General features: G+C 38.7%; 2 protein-coding genes across 5 annotated transcripts in view; one reads left to right on the top strand and one right to left on the bottom strand.

Annotated features, from left to right (window-relative positions):
- Nucleotides 1–6,753, bottom strand: part of PSEN2 (presenilin 2) — a 51,865-nt gene extending 45,112 nt beyond the window's left edge. For 2 of the 3 annotated variants that reach the window (XM_039341736.1, XM_039341738.1), the window contains exon 1: nucleotides 6,608–6,753. The gene's annotated coding sequence lies outside the window, so the exon portion shown is untranslated. The remainder of the gene's footprint in view (nucleotides 1–6,607) is intronic. The other variant, XM_039341739.1, reaches the window with a different exon arrangement.
- A 292-nt stretch (nucleotides 6,754–7,045) lies between these two features.
- ITPKB (inositol-trisphosphate 3-kinase B) overlaps nucleotides 7,046–18,294 on the top strand; it is a 76,453-nt gene continuing 65,204 nt past the window's right edge. The window contains exons 1-2 of one of the 2 annotated variants that reach the window (XR_005556475.1): nucleotides 7,046–7,341; nucleotides 12,777–14,641. Coding sequence is in view for 1 of the 2 variants with exons in the window: in XM_039341733.1 (XP_039197667.1) it covers nucleotides 12,977–14,641 (1,665 nt within the window). In the remaining variant the exon portion in view is untranslated. The remainder of the gene's footprint in view (nucleotides 7,342–12,776; nucleotides 14,642–18,294) is intronic. The other variant, XM_039341733.1, reaches the window with a different exon arrangement.

Here is an 18,294-nt window from a genome sequence, read left to right as displayed (position 1 = left end):
CCAAAAACCCACTTACATTACTTTGATGTAATTTTTCAATTCCAGCATCCTGTTTTCAAAAATGGATAACCAGATGTCTATGGAAAACTTACAAGCAGGACAGGAACAATCAGTTCTCTCTCTCTGCTTTTACCCAGCAATTAACATCAATGGCATAGCAATTCTAAAGATGAAAGTTCAATATGACTTACACAGTAATAGTGATGATCTTAAAATATTTATTTTAGTTTACTTATGATAAACTATTATCTAGGATGTACTGCTTTACTTTGGCTAATTGAAGGGAAAGATTCTAAATTTTATAAATAAAAATAATAAATGTACAACAGGTTTTAACCTGATATATATAGAAATCACAGAATTAATAACAACAAAATACATTAAGGCATACTATTATTTAAACCAGACATGTCAAACTCACAATGTCATGTGATGTCGTGCAACGTATCGGGACTGTTTTGCCATTGCCCCTGATTTAAACTAAGATCCTGGCAAAACATCATAATGTGTATTACGATGTATATTATGAAAAGAAGAATTATGTTTATTATGAAAAGAAGAAAAAAGATGTTTATTATTAAAAGAAGGGGGGTGACATGATAGCAGTATTCCAGTATTTGGGGGGCTGCCACAAAGAACAGGAGGTCACCTTATTTTCCAAAGCACCAGAAGTCAAGACAAGAAACAATGGAAACTAATCAAGGAGAGAAGCAACCTGGAACTAAGGAAAAACTTCCTAACAATGAGAACAGTTAACCAGTGGAATGGCTTGCCTTCAGAAGTTAGGGATGCTTCATCACTGGAAATTTTTAAGAAGAGACTGGACAGCCATTTGTCTGAAATGTTATAGGGCAGACATGTCAAACAAGGCCCAGGGGCCGGATGCGGCCTGCAAAGTGGTTTCATGTGGCCCACGAAGCCATCCTGGAAGCAGTGAGGAAATGACCCGCGCTGCTTTGGCCCCGGTCCAGGCCGGCCGGGAGCCAATGTACAATTTTGTAGTGGCCATCTATGCTGAAAAGCATTCAGTCTTAGCTCCACAAGGCTGTCTAGAAACAGCGAGGAACCAGCCCCTGCCGTGTCGGCCACGCCCCCTGGGTGCATGCTGGGGAGGTGTCACTCTTTGTGAGGAATGAAGAAATGGACCATGCCTTGGTGCTTGCCCCAGTCCCACCCCCTTCTGCCAGAGACCCTCAGATCTGTCCCACTCTTGCCCAGGCCCCCACAGGCACCTCTACATCGAACGATGTAGAGCTGGCCATGCCCACCCAATAGGCCACACCCACTCCATCCATGCCCACCCAGTAGGCCTCACCCATCCTGGCCACACCCACCCAGCCCCCTGAGGACAACCACAATTCTTATGCGGGCCTCAATGAAATTGAGTTTGACACCCCTGGTATAGGGTCTTATGCCTGAGCAGAGGGTTGTAGTAGAAGACCTCCAAGGTCCCTTCCAGCTCTATTCTGATTAGATTAGTATTAGTATTCAGATATTTCCAAACAAACGTCCATTTGAACTCAATGTCTTACACCAAGTGAACCTGCATTAGGATGGCAAAGTTATACCAGGATATTTTTAATACTTAAAAATGCAATTTTGGCTTTTTAAAATGCTTCTGAAAATTAGTTATTTTATAATATAATTACTTCACCTCTATAGTCCAGAGCAGATAAGAACTAGGTTAACGGATTGGTGAACTGGTATAAGGAAAACAGCCTAGTTTTAAACAATGGTAAAACCAAACAGATCATTGATTTCAGAAAAGGCAGGCACAGCCACACTCCTCTGTGCATTAATGATTCACATGTGGAAATGGTTACCAGCATCAAATTTCTGGGTGTGCAGCTAACGAGTAGGCTGGCTTGATCGCTCAACAGTGAGACACTGGTGAAGCCGCACAGCAGCGCCTGCATTTTCTGCTTTGCATGAGAAAAGCACATCCTCCTTCCCCTGTCCTTACCATTTTCTACAGAGGGATGATCGAGAGCATCCTGTCGTATTGCATGACAGTCTGGTTTGGAAGCATCAATGCTTCAGACCGGAAGGCGGTGCAGAGAGTGGTGAGGATGGCTGAAAAGATTATTGGCAGTTCCCTCCCTTCCATCCAGGACATAGCATATAAATGTTGCTTGAGCAGGGTCCGCAAGATTGTCTGGGACACTACACATCCTCTTCATGACCTGTTTTCTTTGTTACCTTCTGGAAGGAGGCTTCGTGGTATCCGAAACAGAGCAGCCAGATTCAGACAGTTTTGTTTCATACAGTATTAACCTTGTGAACTCTAAGGTTTCCTCCTTCCATTATGTATTCAAGATGGACAGTGATTAATATTTATATGTTACTTTATGTAAGGCTATAGGTGTATACATATGTTGTATATCGTATGTTTAAATGTGTCTTATGTATGTGTACACTTTGATAGCAAGCAACTAAATTTCATTTTTAATGTGTGCCATTGTACCCATAGTAAAAAATGACAATAAAGGTTATCTATCTATGTATCGAAAAGCGATGGAACTTCAGAAATACTGAAAAGCAATGGAAAACTCTTACTGTCTAACAGCATCTGCTTGCTCTTTGTGTTATTTCCATCCAACTACATGGGCACAAAACACCCTTAGAGAAATGACAGCTGCTGTAATTTATTTTCCTATAATATTTCACTTATAGCAATCTTCAGCTGTGAAATCCACTACATGTTTAGGATAATAAAGGTTAGATGTGCTGTCCCACACAAATACCATCATGGGAAAAAATGTCACACTAAGATTGAACCATCTAAATAAAGAATGCATGGTTCAAAACAGCATATCTATACATCTAAATCATTCTTTCACAGAATGCTCGACCACAGATATAGACCAGACAATTCCTGGGTGTAAGGCTTGCACTAAGGAGGATCCCTTGGAAATTACAAATAAGCAGAGATGGAGCTCATCTTCTATTTCCTGTTTTTATGTTTCCCGTATAATATGCCGTCTATTACTTATGCACAGTGCTTACAGATTATGGCTACAAAATTCCAGACAGCCACTAAATGGCATGAACTATAGTACAAGTAGTCCTTGACTTTCAACGGTAATGGAGCCTGCCCATTACCATGTCATAAGTCATGGTAATCGTAAAGCAGGTCACCCATATGACCAACCCAATTTTGTTACTTTTTTGCATCAGTTGTAAAGCAAATGTTGCAGCCATAAAGCAAATTGATTGTTCCCTATAAGGTGAATTTTGCCAGAAACTGGAAGTAAATGTTAGTTTTCAGCAAAAATGTTATAAAACATGGTCATGTAACTGCAGGTTGCTGAAAACGGCTGTAAAAGTGAGCAGGTCACTTAGTGCCTGATATGCGGTCATGTGACTGGGGGGGGGAAGGCAGTAATCAGAAATTCAGAATTGGATCTTAACTACCTTTGGGGAAGGTGGGTTTGTGTAACTTTGAACGGTTGCTAAGCAACCGGTTGTAATTCGAGGACTACCTTTACTGTACTTCTTTATTTTTGTTCTGCCATTCAGGGTTCATTACAAGTTTTGCAGTCCAGATCTAGTAGTTCTAATGATGCAGGGTCTTTTGTGTGAATGAGCCTTTATATAAAAGGGCATGCATGCATGCACACAAAACCCAAAATGGGAATAGAGACAGGATAACTGTTAAGTAAATATTTTATTCTTATATTTTTAGCATATCCTTCCTTCAAAGAGATTAAGGGTTCCTCCTTTCTATTTGTTATTCTCATAAAAACCTCATGAGATAGGTTTGCTAAGAGAAAAAATAATAATAAGAAATGATAATATGTGACCTTCATAACTGTTGGATTCTATTCTAAATACTAAACAACAGTGTCCTTTCTATATAAATGGACAATGACTTCACCTCAATTTCTCCACCGCTTTGTTCTGTGTACTTATTCTTATTAAGATTTTAATCTCATTTTATTGGCTGTTTTATTTATTGTTGTGTGCTGCCGAGTCTCCTTTGCGAGGGGATGGGTGACCATATAAATTTGATTAATAGATATTATCTTCAATCTTTTCGTTTGTTCAGCTCTACTTACATTTGCATACACAGAGCCTCTAAAACTAATTTGTTGCTTTTAACCATTATCATTTTTGAAACAATAGAGTTGAACAGCTTCTAAAAAGTAGATTGGCAATACCCATATGGTTATTCAGAAGAGACTGCACATAACAGATTGCAGTCCGAGAGCAAGCAGGAGGACACTGATTTATGACAGACAGATATTGCTCAGTATGCATATTCCCCAGGCTTTTTAATTTGGATGTTTTTAGAATGTCAGCTCTGGTTGTTTTTGGCATTGCCTTTTTTGATGCAAACTGTTTTCCTGGATCTTATCAGCTAATGTAAACTGCCCTGGAAATGTGGAACTGAAAGACAGTTTCAACAGAAAGACAATGTTTCAAAAAAAACACCATAACTGCTTAATGTGGTTTGATCCTGCAAAGAGTAGCTTGCTAGTCATTGCAGATCCTACTCCAAAGACAAAACATGTAGAAAAACAACAACAAAATAACATGACATTTGGGATAGGCTTTATGGCACAAATTTCACCGGCTACAACTCATTTCCCTAATGCATAACTCCGTCATGCCAGAGTAGATACTTATAATGAAGGCAAATTTCTGAATTCTGGATGATCAATCATCTAACTGCGCTTTGAAAAGAGATAAGGTTTCAATCATGAATTTATTAAATAAGAAATGTTCAAAACTTAGTGTCTGGTGTGGCTAAAATAACATCCCCTATTAAATATACATATTTTGAATCAATGGATTTCAAATATAATGAAAATAATTCCTATTGTATTTGTCACTATTCAGGTGAAATTATGCATAATGGTATTATGGTTGACACATTCTGATTTAACCAACAATTTAGGAATAATAGAACATCTCCCCCAAGCAATCCATTAAACTGAAGTGTGTGTGTACACATACAGTATATGTGTACAGTATATCATAGAAATGTAGCTTGTAAGCACCTTGTAGACAAAATATTACAGGCTATTTGAAGGTATGGAGAACCTGCAGTCCTCCAAGTGTTACTGAATGCAGCAGTTTTACCCCAGCAGTCCCAAGTTATAGTAGCCAAACTGTCCCTCTGGATGTATAATTACTTTTAACATTATTTTTGGTATGGTTAATTCCCAGAATTTATTGTTGCTTTATATTGCATGATCTTGGTTTTAGTTTCTGGGTGTTACATATTTGTATATTTTAATACAAATAAATAAGTAAATACATATAAGAGTAGGTGAGTGGGAGCACATATATTAATAATTCCTGCCTTAAATTGACACACTTTTTGCTGCAGATAAATGCAAGTAAATCACCAGGTGAATGTCACTGACTCCAAATTATTTTAACTTTTGTTTTTTTAAAAAAATGTCAAAATCAGTGGATTAGTTCTTCAATATAACAATTGCTCATTACAGAAAAGCCTTAATTGCAAAATACAGCGCTTTGTCCATAAGGATATTAAATGTAAGGGACTTTGCCCTTGTGGCTATGGGAGTCTGAATTACTAACAATTATGCTCCTAATCTAGGAATCTTTAAAGATATATGGCAATTTCCCATTGCTCCAATTTTATAGTCCCCCCCAATGTTACTATAATGTGTCATAGACCAGTGTTTTTTACTTACTAGTTCAGATCTTGAGAGATAGATAAACATGACCACATTTTATGCAGTAACCTGGAGACACAGGGCATCTTTCCTATTTCTTTTTAACTGAGAAGACTTGTTTTATGATTTTAAGTTTGGGATTATTTTAGGTTAATGTATACTACCTTGCACACGTGTATATACAATTTGACCAACATTTTCTGATTTGATGTATACATCAGATGTCATACGTAGATCATTCTAGGTCAGATGGAAGTTTTTTCTAAGCAAAGCTGATCAAAGAAGTTTGTAATATCTCTTTTCTTTCTTTGAAATAGCAAGGTGGAATCATTTCTAACAGAAGAACCAGAAATACATATTGTGGGGCAAGGTCCCATTACTTAGATTCCCTAAACAAAAGTATATGTCATACTAGCCTCTTCTGTCCTAAACATATTTGACCTGAAGTGAATCATACTGATAGGATTTTAAGATCTATGTGTTTAATTCCTGGTTTTTAAATTAATAATAATTCAAATGTGAAAAGTGCCTTATGTTGAGGTAATTATAGAGTTCCAGCTCAGACTGAACAGGGGAATATCTTTAAACATATTTATCTAGTTCTTAGACTTACATCTTGCCTTTTGTGTAGGTGGTCATGGTGGGATACATAAAACTTCATTCTCCTGTTTTGCTCCAGAATGACAACCTAGTAAATTAGGTTGGGCTAAGAGAGAGTAACTGGCCTCCCCAGTGTTTAGTTTCATTTGATACTGTGATAAAACATATTTGGAGTCTCCTTCAGCCCCCAGATATCTGACTGGTTTAAACACAGTTGACACAAAGGGCCACTTTCCCTTTTAAGTATGTAACAGTATGACTACCCTCCCTCATAAAAAATAAAATTTTTTGAAAGGTTTAGATAAATTAAAGGGAAACTTTAGGTTTTTAATAGATATACAGATATATAGTCACTATACCTGAAAAATATCCATGATCTTACATGGGTCACAGTTTTTCACTTGCTCTTTGAAGGCCTTTGGAAGGGAGATCCGGTCTACAGAGCAGTAACCCCAGCATCTCCTCTTGTTCCTGAAAAAGCTGGAGCATTTAAAAGGTTTTAAATAGCTGAAGCAAGTTATACATAGTAAGGAGGAACAAGGAGTGGAAAAAAAAAAGGACGATGTATCTTTAACCCACAAAGGGTGGAGCAGATTTTGTTCTGAGCTCGCTAACAATGGAAACTTTTTTTAATGTTTCCCTCCATCAGTCCTGCCAAGCAATAGGAAAAAAAGAAAAAAGAAAGAAAAGAAACTTGTTCCGCTGAGTTCAACCCCAGACAGGCTCACAACTTCCTTCCTGCTTTCCGACCCCCTCCCCTCCCCTCCCCTCCCTACTCTCGCTCCCGCACATTCAACAAACACCGAAGAAACAGCCAATGGCAAGGGTGATGGTGGAAAAGGCGAGTAACGATCGCGGCGGCTGAACAGTTTAAAATAATAGCAGTAATAATAAAGTTACAGATCCAGCCGACCATAGAATTCGCTCGGTCTTTCAGTTACGCGCCGCAGGCGGGGACAGGAGAGGCGTCTAAACATCTTGACCAGGAGGAAGAAATTATTTCTAGAGCAATTTTCAAGTCTGCGCGTCTTCATGGCTAGAGCTTTTCCCGAGGCAATTGGATAGTCAAGGTGCACCAATCTCTCCTGGACAGGTACGACCAACCTCTCCGATTTCACTCTCTTAATCCTTGCTCATTTCTCCGTTCTCATTTCTAATCCTTGCGTATTTCCTGAGCTCCAACTCTTGCGTCAAAATCGATCTCCTTTTCTGGAGACCGGGTCGGAGATTTAGGCTGGGATCAGTAGCGGGCGAGAAATCAGGTTTTACGGGCATGGATCAGTCGCGAGAAACGAGCTTCAAACCGCTTCTACTTCTGAAAAGTGCCAAACTCAGTTGGGCAGTGAGCTTTCGTTATTGAGGGCTACCGTAAACCGCACCTTCGTTTGGCGGGGGTGCCTCTGACACGCTGCCTTTTTCGGGTACGTTCCAAACACACACACACACACACACACACACACACACACACACACACACACACACACACACACACACACACACACACACATCATACCAAAACTATCAGCTGTCTTCCGTAGAAAGAGAAGCACTTCAGCCAAATCAACTCTTGTTGCACAATACAGCGAAAAGAGCCCTGATCTTCGGGTCTCCATAGAGATTGCCATCATTTGTTTCCTCCATATAATATGAGGGCAAGACACGCATCACAGGGTTCAGCTTGCACACAAACCGCACAGCCATGTCCAGCATGTTTACAAAATATTTAACTCACACCACTGCCTTCCTGCTTTCGTACTGGACACCCGATTTTTTACAAACTTAGTGTAATTTTAAGAATCATTCAGGGACAGAAGTCCAGAAATTGCCCAGTATGCAATATGATTGCTACTTCTTCCAGTAGATAAGTCATTACCCTAAAGAACTACATTCCATTTGAAGCACACTTCCTATTTACTAGATCCACAAATAAATTATTTTGTGCACCATTACATGCATAGAAATGATAACTGTTGGAATTGTGAGAAATAGTTATTTAAAACATGAATAAAAGATGAATAAAGACTCCCAAGATAATGAACCCTTTTCAGAAATTTAAGAAAACTTTTTAAAAATGGGTCAGAGAAAGTTGAAGAAATGTGCATGAAACTATAAATATGCTTGCTATACAATTGTAAAACATTGCCTGGAAGCATATATCATAGAAAGTCATAGAAATAATTACAAACAAGCGTAGTCTTGGTTCAAAGAACAACTTCTTTACGAACTCATATGTAGCTGCACAAGATTACTCAGTGGGATAAAAGAAAAGCAAATCACTGAATTAAAGTAGCAAAACAATTCAGCTTATAGCTAAAAGAAAGTGGCTACTTTTTTTTTAGTTCATTTCCAATTAGCTTACTATATAAAAAAACCTGCACAAGTCACACCTAGCCTTAGAAATCTTAAGAGTAACACTACCAATGCTAGTGTTTACCTCATTAGAAAGATGCTAATGGTGTGGATTCTATACTGTGTGTGTTTCTAAGATTTAGTATGATCCCAGCGTTTAAAAAATCTTACAAGGTTGATAATAAATGGGGTAATATATTGTTATTTGAGATGGATGGAAAAAAATGCAAGGAAGACTGATATCAAATTTATTGCGGCCTACATCCACTGATAAGCTTCAAGAAGCCAAATTAAAGAAAATACTGGAGTGCAATTATTTTTATCTTCAAGAGTTATTAATTATAGCAATGAAGTTATTGTAAGTTGCTGCCTGGACTCACTCAGGATAGGGAGACAGGAAACATATAAATTAAACAAATAAAGACAATTTCAGTCAGTACCATAGAGCAGGATGAGATGCTGTTAAACCTGTTTGTCTTTCCTATTTAAATTGAATACCACATTATAGTTTTTTCATGGAGATACTAATTGGGAATTGGAAAAAAAACAAAAAGGGGAAATGTTAAATATTGTTTTAGCATCTTTACCTTATTTAGAATCATCCTCCACTACAGCCAGCATATCAGCTATTAAGACTTAACAACAAACAAAAACTTAAAAAGTACACATTTCCATATCTACCTTGGTCATCCAGGGTAGAGAACATGGCTTTTCATGTTTCTGATAAAAATGTGTTCAGACCCGTGATAAATATAGTCCCCTTCCAAGTACTACAAAGCTCTTTGGTATGGATTAGAAGATTGTAAAGTAATAACTATAGTATATATTACACATTATGTTGTTTTATTTAATCAAATATCATCTCCTAAAGTTATCAGGTTCCTCACTCTTCTAATTGGACATTTAAAAAGATATAGAACAAGCATCATAGAAAAAGTGCATAAACCAACAGTACATTATATACTACCCCTGCATATGCTTATTGTCTAGTTCATTCATTAAAAAAACTCACATTATCTCCTCATATTGGCTAGATGTTTGATCAGGTCACTATGGACTATGTGAATACATATTGGGCTAATCCTGTATTCAAAATTCAATATGGTTTATTCTTGCCAGCAATTATGGTGCACAGTATATAATTCTACTTCAGTTTCAACAGTGTACAAACTTAAATATTCAAAGCATAGTAATTAGGCAAACTTATTAGCAAGTAAAAAAATCTACATTTTATTCTTGTATGCAGGTAGATGGATAACTTCCAAAGATTCATATAGAAGCGTAGCATTAAGTTACACCAGAATCAAAATTCTTAGCCTATAAATGATACTAAAATAAGAGGTGTGGTTTCATTTGGAGAAGCAGTACTACACAGATGTATAAGGTTACAAATCTGCCTATACTAGTGCAATACATAAATAGCATAGCACATATATAAATGCATGCTTAAATATGTAATACTAATAAAACTATATATCCTTGCAGCAGGAAATAGTTATATATTGTGCTTTCTCAGATTTTAGAAATAAATCCCACTCAGTTCAATAGAATTTAATCTAAATATAGGTTGTTTTTGACTTGCAAATAATTGAGCATGAAATTATTATTGTAAATCGTGCTAGTCATTAAGTGGGTCATCATGTGACCATGCCTGATTTTACAGCCTTTTTTACAGTAGTTGTTAAGTGAACTTAAAGCAAATTCTGTAGTTGTTAAGCAAAATCTGCAGTCATTAAGAAACCCTTTGTCAGCAATGGATGTTGTTTGCTGGAAACTGAAAGTATATGCCTATTTCAGGCAAAAAGTCATCAATTGTAATCATGTGACTGCAGTACACTTCAGATAGCCATAAATGCAGGCTAGTTGCCGGGTGCCCAAAATACAATCACAGGATCCTGGAGGGAGCCCAATGGTGCCAGGACATAAGTACCCTTTTAGGTCCATCATAACTTTTGATGGACTACCTGTATAATCCCAACAATTTCACTAAAGAGACAATTTACTGAAAGTTTCAAAAAATTAATTAACCCAACAAAACAGTAATGTGTCTTGTGACTTTCAAGATGACTCCAATTTCCAGCACTCTCAGTCAGTATGGCTACCAGGAAGAAGGCTACATATTTTGTATCTTCCCTTAAGGCAATACTGTATAAGGAGTAAAAATGAACACAAGTACAGTTTAAAGTGATGTAATGAGAAATAAAGTAAAAGAGCAAAGTGTTGATGCACAATACTGTTCCACCACAGAAAAATGAATTAAGGAGAAAATCTACAGCTCTATTTCTAACTTTATGTTTCAAATATTTATGAATACCATTGTTTTAATTATAACATCTATTTTATTTTTAGTTTCCTCAGATGCAATTTCTAGAGCCTATAGTGATGAGCCTTCCAGCATTACTTCTCACAACTTCGAGGCCAGCATTTAAGGCCTTCTGTCATTCCTTCCCATAGTTACTTTCATTTTAAAAAGAAAAAAATATACGTATTAAGTTTTGGTTTTCCTAAGTCCCATGACTTCTCCCTCCCACCTTCCCAGGAGAAAACCCATGTTTAGGTCCAGACTTGCTCCTTTGTTTTCATGGAAGGACTTCAGATATTTGGCTACTTTCTTCCTATCTGTTGATTTTTTTCTGACCCATGGCCAGAATGTGGATGGTTGGCGTCACTAGCTACTAATTTATTATTAAGCTTTTTTTTTTAATCTCAAGCTTTTCCATTTCTTGACCCTCTCAGTATCTTCTTGGGGCTTTGCCTGAGAAGCAGAACTGGTAGCTTTATCAGTACTTTTATTCTTTTATAAAAAAACTGAATTTAAGACTAACTCAAGGAGACCAAGAAGATCAATCTTCTTGCCATTAAGCTTTTTTTTCCATCATAGGGAATACTGATTGTGAGATCAAATTTGGGTGGGTCACCAGGGCCAGAGATTTACTCTTCCAAATGTTCGGACTCATGCTGGAGCCCATCTTCAGGGAATTATAGGAGCTGAGGGCTTGGCAGCACAAGGAAACAACAGCCAATCGCCGCCCATCAACACACCAATCAGCCAATATAAGGCACCATATAAACACAACTCACAGCCCAAAGCATGAATTCCAGTAAAGAGAAATTCCCTCAAGATGGGCTCCAGCATGAGTCCAAAAGCTTGGAAAAGTAAATCTCTGGTCCCAGTGACCCACCCAAATTCGATCTTGCTTCATTATCCTGGGACATGTATATTTGCCTTCGATATTGATTGTGATTGCTAAGAGATTTTTTTTTTTTTTTGGCACACATTCGAGCAGTGGTGGGATTCAAATATGTGAACAACCAGGTTTTTGTGTGGATGCCGCTTGGAAATCTATTCTGGGCCTGGGCAACAAAAAATTAGCTACTGGTTCTGCCGAAGTGGTCCACACCTGCTGAAACCCACCACTGATTCAGACACATTCTTTTAATTTACCTATTAATTGTGTTATCTGCTTATTTATTCTACTGGGAAATGGATGTTAAGCCTTGGCTTCTAATTTATGTTGCCATAGTCTTCACAGGCCTGTTCTCTCTGTTTTCTCTTTTCTTCTTCCTCTCATTCCTTTAACTCTGTAGAAAATGTAACAAGCTTATTTACCTATATATGGATGTAAAGCAGCTTACTTCAAAGTTGATTAGGTTCTCGTTTTTTGTAGCCAAGCGTTGCATTTAGCATTTTAGGGGAGTTTAGAATAGATCATCAAAGTGAGTGAGGTAAAGCTTACAATACTTGATGTGTTTCTCACCGTTAAAATTACGAGAAATTATATTATTCCGTTTTTAGCAGGCATGATCAAACAGGGTTTGTGGGCTTCCTAAAGGGTCCTTGGGGCAATCTGGGGATCATCTTTGCTTTATTACTCACATAAAGGGTCCTTCTTTATTATTCCGTGCATTCTGGGACTGAACCTTAGCATTGAAATTAGAATCTGAATTATGTAAAGATTCAGGTTAATATGCAATCAACGTAATGAACTTTTAAAAGAGGCGGAGCTGGACTCGGCTGAACCTTTGCGGCTAACTCATATCTTTCTCGCAGCAGGGCTTCAGAGTGAGAGCTTTGCAGCCATTGGCCGAACTCTGTCTACCGCAGCCATTGGCAGGGCTGGTTTGAGCTTCTCAGTTTTCGCGCGCTCACTGTCGCTTCTCTCTTGTTTTTCTATTCAGTTTGCGTGTTTATGGAGCTGTGGACCCGGGTCCGCTCATCGCCCCTGCGCGTCTCCCGTTCCCTGGGCAATGCTGCAGCAGCTGCCGCCGCCGCCGCCCCCTCCTAAGAGGACGTGGGCTGTTCGGCAGAAACTGACCTGGGTGAAGGAAGAGGAGGAGGAGGAAGCGGAGCCTGTCCCCCGGCGGCCGGACCCATTACTATGGCCGTGTTCTGCTATGCGCTCAACAGCCTAGTGATCATGAAGAAGAGCGGCGAGCAAGAGGAGAAGAGCGGGGGCCGTAGAGGAGGCAGGAGCAAGACCCCGCCTGCCACGCGCAGACAAGTGCCGCCTGAAGTCGTCCGTGGAAGCGGGAGGCATAGCAGCTATTGCCCTTTGCCTCTGGGCAGCAGCGGCAGTTCCAGCAGCATCCCTACTGCATTCCTCTTCCCTCCAGCTGAGCCGCCGCCGGCCACCGAGGAGGCTCCTGTTCTGAGGAGCCCTCGAGAGCTCAGCAGCCCTATCTGGACTAGCCCCCAGAGCCGATCTCCTTCGCCCGGCTGGAAAGAGTCTTGCAGGACGTCGCGGCTCCTCCAACGGGAGCTGCAGAATGTGCAGGTGGTTGAGAAAGTGGGGCTGTTCGAGGCGCACATCCAGGCGCACAGTTCGGGGGGCGCCACTTCCCTTCTAAAGAGTCCCCGTCTGCCCAGGAGAAACTCGCCTTCCCCTAGCCGACCTCTCCCCCTGCAGCTGGCGGAGGATGCCCCGTTGAGGCAACGAGAGATAGAGGAGGGAATCAAGGAGCTCGATAGACTCTGGTTCCGACTGGAAACTAGTGGGAAGGCGGCAGAGAAAGAGGCAGAGAAGGGTTCCGGGGACACCCGTGTATTACAGGTGGTGGGCAAGGAAAAAACGGACAGTGTGTCACCCTCTACTGAGAAAGAAAACGGGCTCTTCCGAGAACAGCGCCCAAAAACGGCCAAAGAGAACTTTGGAGCACAGGGTTCAGAAGAGATGGAGAGCAGGACCCAAACTGGGATGTGGAATTCAGATCAAATGGATAAAGGACCTGCATTGTTGAAAGGGCCCAATTCTAATGAGATGGGGAGGGTCAATGGGGTTTCCAGGGCACAGGAGTCCAGGCAGGCGGAAAGGGGTCTGTGGCCTATTGGGAGGAAGGGCTTTGAGGTGAGAAGTGAGCCTCTAGAAGAAAAAGATTCCAAAGATATGGAGAGCAGGGGAAGCTGTGAGGAAACTGGTGGCTCTGATGAGATGAGCATTGTGATGCAGCCAGGTGAAGGCAAGGCACAGCTTTTGGAGGGGTCAAGCAAGGTGAGCAGTTGCTGTGAGAAACAAGGCTTTATAGAAATTGGGCTCTGGAGGAGGGACTTTTCTGGAGGGCAGAGCTCAGGAACCATAGAGATGCCCCTTGGAGAGCTGCTCCCTTCAGGAGATCCGCCTTGCCTTGCCAGAACTGACAGCAAGGAGGGTAGCAGCAGCCTGTTCGCTTTGACGTTCACTGAAAAGCAGTCTTGGTCTGAGACTATGGCTGAAGCCCATGCTGTTGGGCTGCAAGAACAGCAGCTTCCCTCAGGGACCTCTGCAACTCTACCACAACCTAGACAGTCCCTAGTGGAAGGGGGGAGCTGCTGTGGGAGTGCAAGCATACCTGCTGTTATTGTGACAGACCTGGATGCTGAGGAGGAAGAAAAAACAGGAGCAGCCCCCCCAAAGGACATGCCAATCAGGAAGCTGTCTTCTTCCTCAGCTTCTTCCACTGGCTTTTCCTCATCCTGGGAAGAATCTGAAGAAGATATCTCCAGTGATCCTGAGCGATCTTTGGACCACAGTCCAGCCTTCCTGCAGACCCTGGATAAACCCAGAGTGGTAAGTTCTGAGTAAGCAATGTCTCAGATGATTAAGGGAACCAGGCATCTTCTCAAGATGTGATAAAATTTCCCTGACCATCTTTAATGGAGATAGAATACCCTTATGGGTTTTTTAAAAAGAATGGTCTTTTAAAAATAGTTTCTGTGATATTAGCTTTTCCTGCATGTGAGTTGTTCTGATCTTACTTTGTTAAAAATGAAAAAAGTAAAAGCATTACGTCTGCAAACTGAGCCATAAAATTTGTATCTCAGTTCCAGGTGACTTTAAGAGATCATTCCATCAATTATGGAAACCAGAAACTGGCATGGAATTTATTGGTGGGAAGAATTATAGCACAATGAAATTAGATCGTGGGGGGAAAAAACATAAATGGACTACATCTAATTTTTGTGGTAAAACCAGATGTGGTGATTAACAATTTAATGCATAGTTCTGTGTATATTTGCTGAGAAGCATTCTGCACCAGTGGGATTTATTCCTATATAAGTTTGTAATCAATCTAAACAGAATCATAAACCTCAAACACTCCAGAGATCATCGAAACTCACCCCCTGCCCCTTGCAGAATCTGCTTAAAGAAAATTATTAATAATCATTATTTAAATCACTAAAGTTAAATAACTACTGATTTAAATCAAAATTCCTTGACATTCTTGACATTCTAATTCTTCTAAACAAGCATGCATACTGACTGCTCTAACAAAGTGTAGCATTATGCAAGCAAAAATATTTAAAAGTTCACATGTCCTGCAGAAGTTTATTTGGACATCAGATACCTACTTCCATTGTCATTATCTGTACGTATGTCAGATGGCTTATTTGAAGACTAAGATTGCAATGTAGATTTTCCATTTGAACAACTAATTTATATTAGGGAAAAGAGTGATTTAAACCTACTTTCAGTATACATAGTGGTTTTGTATGAATCTCACTACAGTGCTGAAAAGACAAATGAGATGGTGGTGTACTGTTTGTAATGGGTATAATGGTTTTGAAACTCATGTAAGCCTGTAATTGCTGTAGGTTCAGCTTTTCATAATCAAATACCACATGGGTTGAACAGAAAATGAGGACAGATAATCATATTGTATTACTAATTTGAATTTTAAGGCCTTGCTTAGAGCAGAGAGTTTCAGCTGTTAACATTTATCCCAAATGAATAGAAAGAATGACTATTTGTCACTTTTAAAAAAGTTGCCAATTTGCCACACAATGTTATTTCATTATTAAGAAATATAACAGCTGTTATTAATTGGGGTGGTTCATGCTGTAACTCTGAAATAAAAAGCCAGAACAAGTGCCAAGCATTCTCCAGTTTTTTTAACTATGGCTTTTTATGAACAGCTATAAGTAGCATATAACTTGGGCATCTTGTGATATAAGAGTCATATAAATAAGTAGAGATGATGATGATGATGATGTTAACTTTTTTCATTCTGAAATGTACTATCCAACATTCAGTGTCACAGTGCAAAATATGTATTGGGAAACTCAGTCTTCAAAGTTGTCTGAGCCTTTATATATCTGGAATTCATCACATTGGAGAAAGCTATGTTATAGTTTCTTTCTAGTGTTTGTTGATAGGCAAATCATACTAATTTAACTAGCACGCCCATTAAGATTAAAAACCTTATATGTGTTGTCCCTTATAGTCAATCTTTATTTTAACAGTCCATAATCGCTTATTAAGCTTTTCAGAATGATGTTCTGAGATTTTCTGTGCCATTGGTGTATTTTGCTAAATTTTACAGTACTGAATGTTAACATTTAACTCTGGTTTATTCCCTTGCTTTTCTAGTCGTAATCAAGCATTCTTATGTGGAGAAAATATGCCCTAATATCCTCATCCTGCTTCCTGATTTCTGGTTTGTACCAGGAGCATATGGTATATAAATAAAATAGACAGATTTTCAAAATACACATTGTCAAAATTCAACTTCTGAAACAGCTTCCTGGATTTCTGATTTGAGCATACACCAGATTTTCACTTTAATATATTTCCAACTTCTACTACAAATAAACAAAAAAATATTGTCTCTGTGCTCACAGTTAATGGATAAGTGGTTTACATATTATATTTAACCATAATGTCCCTGATTTAGCATAATATGCTAAATATATGATCTTGTGACTTAATATGTGTGAACTAGGCCACTGCTGCAAAGATAAGCATTACTGTCAGGGTGGAAGCTGCTTTGCTTAGGCATGTAATTCCTTAGTTTAGACAATGAAATTTATTCTGGATGCTTTAGTAAGAGCATGATCAGATGATGGTATATTTACTACTTTTAAGATGCCATAGGAATTATTTCTGTTGTGAAGGTACTGTAATTCACCATTTGGTGTTTTGGGGAAATTGCATAATATATATCTGAAACAAAATGTTCACAAAATATAGTTACCTCACAGCTTCAGGAAATTCCTTTTGCAACCATACGAACATAATGTGAAAGCATGTGAGATTTTCCCAAATATATATGAGAAATTTGCTAATGTTCATTTTTCCTTTGGACACTATGTTGGAATTTTGATTTATCAACCCATTTTGAGATTTGCCTCTTTTTTGCAAATTTGTAGAACGAAATCAAAATAGAAGATTTTTTTTTTAATTTTTAGAGGGAAGAAACTGTAGTCATTATCTTGTAGGTAAGAGAAGAAAGCTTAAGAAGATTATGCAGATACTAGACAATTGGACATTTTAAAGTATAAATACAGGGACATTGGATTGCATACTCCTGGATACCATTATGTCTTAGGGCAGAGTATCTCCCACCTCTTACAAGAGTTAATGGCAGGGTTCATACTTCTAACTAACCCATAACTAATTCACATTATTTCTTGGTTTTAGTTTAGAATGCTCTGTAAATCTAGCAATTATAGTTTTCAAACTATGGTTTATGGTTCAGTATATATTGAAAGCTTATCCAGTTGTGGTTGATTCTGTAAATTATGATTAAATCATAACACAACATAATATTTGAAATCTGGTCAGAGGCAGATTACCAAGATTGCTCTGAGAAAGAAGCTTTCTAATGGGCTTGTTAGATTAGAATCCAAACTGACAATCTATGATATTATGAATTGTGTAAGAATTTCTTTTTGTACAGTGATTGCAGCAAGGGATATTGTTCAAAATTTTATCTCTAAAAGGTACTATGGAGTGTTAAAATACAGTTTCTTGCATGACGCCAGAAAACGTGCCACTGGTTAAGCAAACAGATATTATACTTGTTCTCCTTTACAGCTTGAAGCACTTTTTAGAGATTGAATCTATGTGCTCTGCAACAGAATTAAACAAGCTTTTCCTAAAGTGGAAAGTTCTAAATATGCTGAGATTATAATTTCCATAGTTCCTATATAGAATTACTAACGGGTAGCTGAGAATTCTGAATATTGCCATTCCAATACATCTGGAAAGTGCCAGACTGAAGAAAGCTTAAAATTATGGGAAAACTGAACCCGCAGTTTAATCCACTCAGCTAATCCCATCCAGTCTTTTCATATGGCTAAACACAATACCTGAGACAGTTTTGATGATAGTTTGATATACATTCTCCAAATCTTTGCCTCTAGCTATATTCTGAAGCTATATTTTAATGCTTGAAAAATCAGTCATGTTTCCAAGTAAATCAATCTTCTGTCTGAATGTAT

The sequence above is a fragment of the Crotalus tigris genome, unplaced genomic scaffold, assembly GCF_016545835.1.
Source record: "Crotalus tigris isolate CLP2741 ecotype Arizona unplaced genomic scaffold, ASM1654583v1 scf7180000017771.5222438, whole genome shotgun sequence".
Lineage (NCBI taxonomy): Eukaryota > Metazoa > Chordata > Lepidosauria > Squamata > Viperidae > Crotalus > Crotalus tigris.
Note: the sequence above shows the minus strand (reverse complement) of the source record. Positions and strands in the feature narration are given on the sequence as shown.